General features: G+C 42.2%; 1 protein-coding gene across 2 annotated transcripts; it reads left to right on the forward strand.

Moving 5' to 3' along the window:
- Positions 1–746: 746 nt before the first annotated feature.
- LOC129102174 (myosin light chain 4-like) lies at positions 747–1,355 on the forward strand. Of its 2 annotated transcripts, XM_054612188.1 has the most exons (2): positions 747–812; positions 846–1,355. In XM_054612188.1, exons 1-2 carry the CDS (start codon positions 747–749, stop codon positions 1,353–1,355), a joined length of 576 nt encoding a protein of 191 aa, XP_054468163.1. The 2 variants fall into 2 exon arrangements, with proteins under 2 accessions (XP_054468163.1, XP_054468162.1); XM_054612187.1 differs by having other exon boundaries at positions 747–1,355.
- The last annotated feature ends 1,284 nt before the right edge of the window (positions 1,356–2,639 follow it).

Consider the following 2,639-nt stretch of genomic DNA (forward strand, 5'->3'; position numbering starts at 1 on the left):
TTTCTTAACTGGTTGATCTTTCCAGTACACCAGTTTTAAATAAAGCATTAATAAAGAGTCCCTTTAGGATTTGTTAGAGTTTACGACGTTCCTAAATATGGTGGAACACTCTAAGCTACTCAGTAATAGTGGGAAAATGCAAGTCATCATTTATCTCTGAAATGAGAAATTGCCAAAATCCCTAAACGTATTATTGAGAACAATTACTATCCAAAAAGATCTCTCATTGAAAAAAAAGACCTTCCTCTTATTATACAATATTAAATGATAGCTTCATCATCAAACCCCTTACATAGAATTATTAAGTATTTGTGAATTTGCAACATTCTTAAAAAATATATATTGTATTGTTCCCAGACTTTCAGCCGTTAGTGAGCCAATCTATTTCGGTACCTCTCCCTCATGGGCTGATATATTGTGCTGTGATCCCTTTGTCCATCAGAGGGACAGAACATTTTCGGCCTAATGCAACTGGACCCTCACTAATGACAGCGATGACCCTATTGGCTAGATGACAGCAGCTGAGAACAATACCTAATGTTGACATCACTTGTTATGGGAATCTATTTCAGGTTTCTTCCTTTTATAGTGTGCTGTTGGAAATTGCTATCTTGCTCCCTAGACAAAGCACATATAAAAGCTTCCGTAGAGGTGGTGGCCCTCTGTGCTTGGGGGATCCCTTCCAATCCCTTCAGACTCTTGCTTGTTTTTCTAGCAAGTACCAGCTCACCTCCGAATCCTTTAGCATGGCACCGAAGAAGATTGAACCGAAGAAACCTGAGCCCAAAAAGCCAGAGCCTAAGAAAGATGCGGCTCCAGCTGCTAAGCCGGTTTCACCTCCACAGCCACTGCCTGAGCCGCCCAAGGAGCCTGCATTCGATCCCAAGAGCATCACTCTTGAGTACACTGCCGACCAGATAGATGAGTTCAAAGAGGCTTTCACCTTGTTCGACCGCACACCAACTGGAGAAATGAAGATCACATATGGCCAGTGCGGAGACGTGATGCGAGCCCTGGGCCAGAACCCTACCAATGCAGACGTGCTCAAAGTGCTCGGCAAGCCGCGGCCAGAGGACATGAGCAGTAAAATGGTGGATTTTGAGACCTTCTTGCCAATGCTGCAACATATCTCCCGCGTCAAAGATCAAGGCAACTTTGAGGATTTTGTGGAGGGGCTCAGGGTTTTCGACAAGGAAGGCAATGGCACCATCATGGGAGCAGAGCTTCGTCATGTGCTGGCCACACTGGGAGAGAGGATGACAGAAGACGAGGTGGACAGACTGATGGCCGGACAGGAGGATGCCAACGGGTGTATCAACTATGCCTCCTTTGTAAAGCATATTCTCTCTGGATGAAAGTGACATTTAGCTAGAAAGACTTTGTTTCCTCGACTATCTGGATCCTTGCTAAACATTTGTCCATGTAGAGGTGGGCACATCACTTAATCTGTGACATTATTTTTCTGTCAAAAGCAGCATTAAATGTTCAGTGAAAAAAAAAAAATGTCGTCTGCAAGACCTTTGATTAGTTCTTTTTAATAAACACTATGAAGTGTAATGGAATGCCAGTGAGATAAAATGGACATCCAAAACAAAAAACTCCATTAATAAAGGAAATATAATTATAAACTGCCTCACAAATGTCATTTCAGTCTACCCAACATTTACATTTGAAGTGGAAATGATGATTCATGCAGGATTGCTGATAAAAGTGCTCATTCTATGTCTATTCAACTTTTCACATCAACTTTGTTAATGTGATTAGGGGAAACTATTGCTGGGAGACAAAAAACAAACAGGATTTGGCTCCATCTGAAAATAGAACAGATTTGATTCTATTCTGCTTCACACAAAGAGTGTTTGAATCAGCGTGCTTGTCATAGTGCTTGAGGGGCAGCTGCTGTGGATCAAGATATACTCCCACATGCTGGACACACACACACACACGCACACACACACACACACACGCACACACACACACGCACACACACACACCCACACACACACATACATATATATGCCTGATCCAGTCCTCATCTATAACAATATGGTAACCTTATAACTGTTAATCACTTAAACAGATCAGTGCATCAACTTATTCATATCTAATTCCCTTCAACAAAAGTGGATAGGATACACCTACACAATATTAAAAGCTTGTATAGCTGCAATAGGCAACTTTTGACCACCATGGTGAAAAAGGACCCCTTATTAGATTGTTTAAAGGTTCAGCTTTCTTCAAAAGTCAATTGTGCTCTTTGGCTGCCATCATTTTGCACTGAGTGGGGAGCACACATCTGGGTTGTGCAAGTTCATATGATGCTGAGAGCTGTTGAAATCCAGCCACATGGACCAGTGAACTGAAAGCTTGAAAAGAGCAGAGTGCTTTCATTCGGAGTGTAGTTGACAGAACTGGAAGCCCACATCATGAGAACTATCTTATTCGATGTCGTAAAAGAAAAACAAAAAAGTGTAGCTTGGAAATTTTTATTTAAAATAAAACAATTGGAGAATCGCCTTTGACCACAATCACCCCGAGATGCGTCCCTAGAAGTGTGGCTGGTTCAAAATACGCCATGGCAAAGCGGACTAAGCAGCATGGTGAGCGAGGTTGCCTGGAAAATCGGGCGATCAAAAGTG

This window comes from Anoplopoma fimbria, chromosome 14 (genome assembly GCF_027596085.1).
Source record: "Anoplopoma fimbria isolate UVic2021 breed Golden Eagle Sablefish chromosome 14, Afim_UVic_2022, whole genome shotgun sequence".
Taxonomy (NCBI): Eukaryota; Metazoa; Chordata; class Actinopteri; order Perciformes; family Anoplopomatidae; genus Anoplopoma; species Anoplopoma fimbria.

Bases quoted from the DNA above. Each gene is read 5' to 3' on its own strand.
- LOC129102174 (XM_054612187.1), top strand. From the start codon at position 747: ATGGCACCGAAGAAGATTGAACCGAAGAAACCTGAGCCCAAAAAGCCA.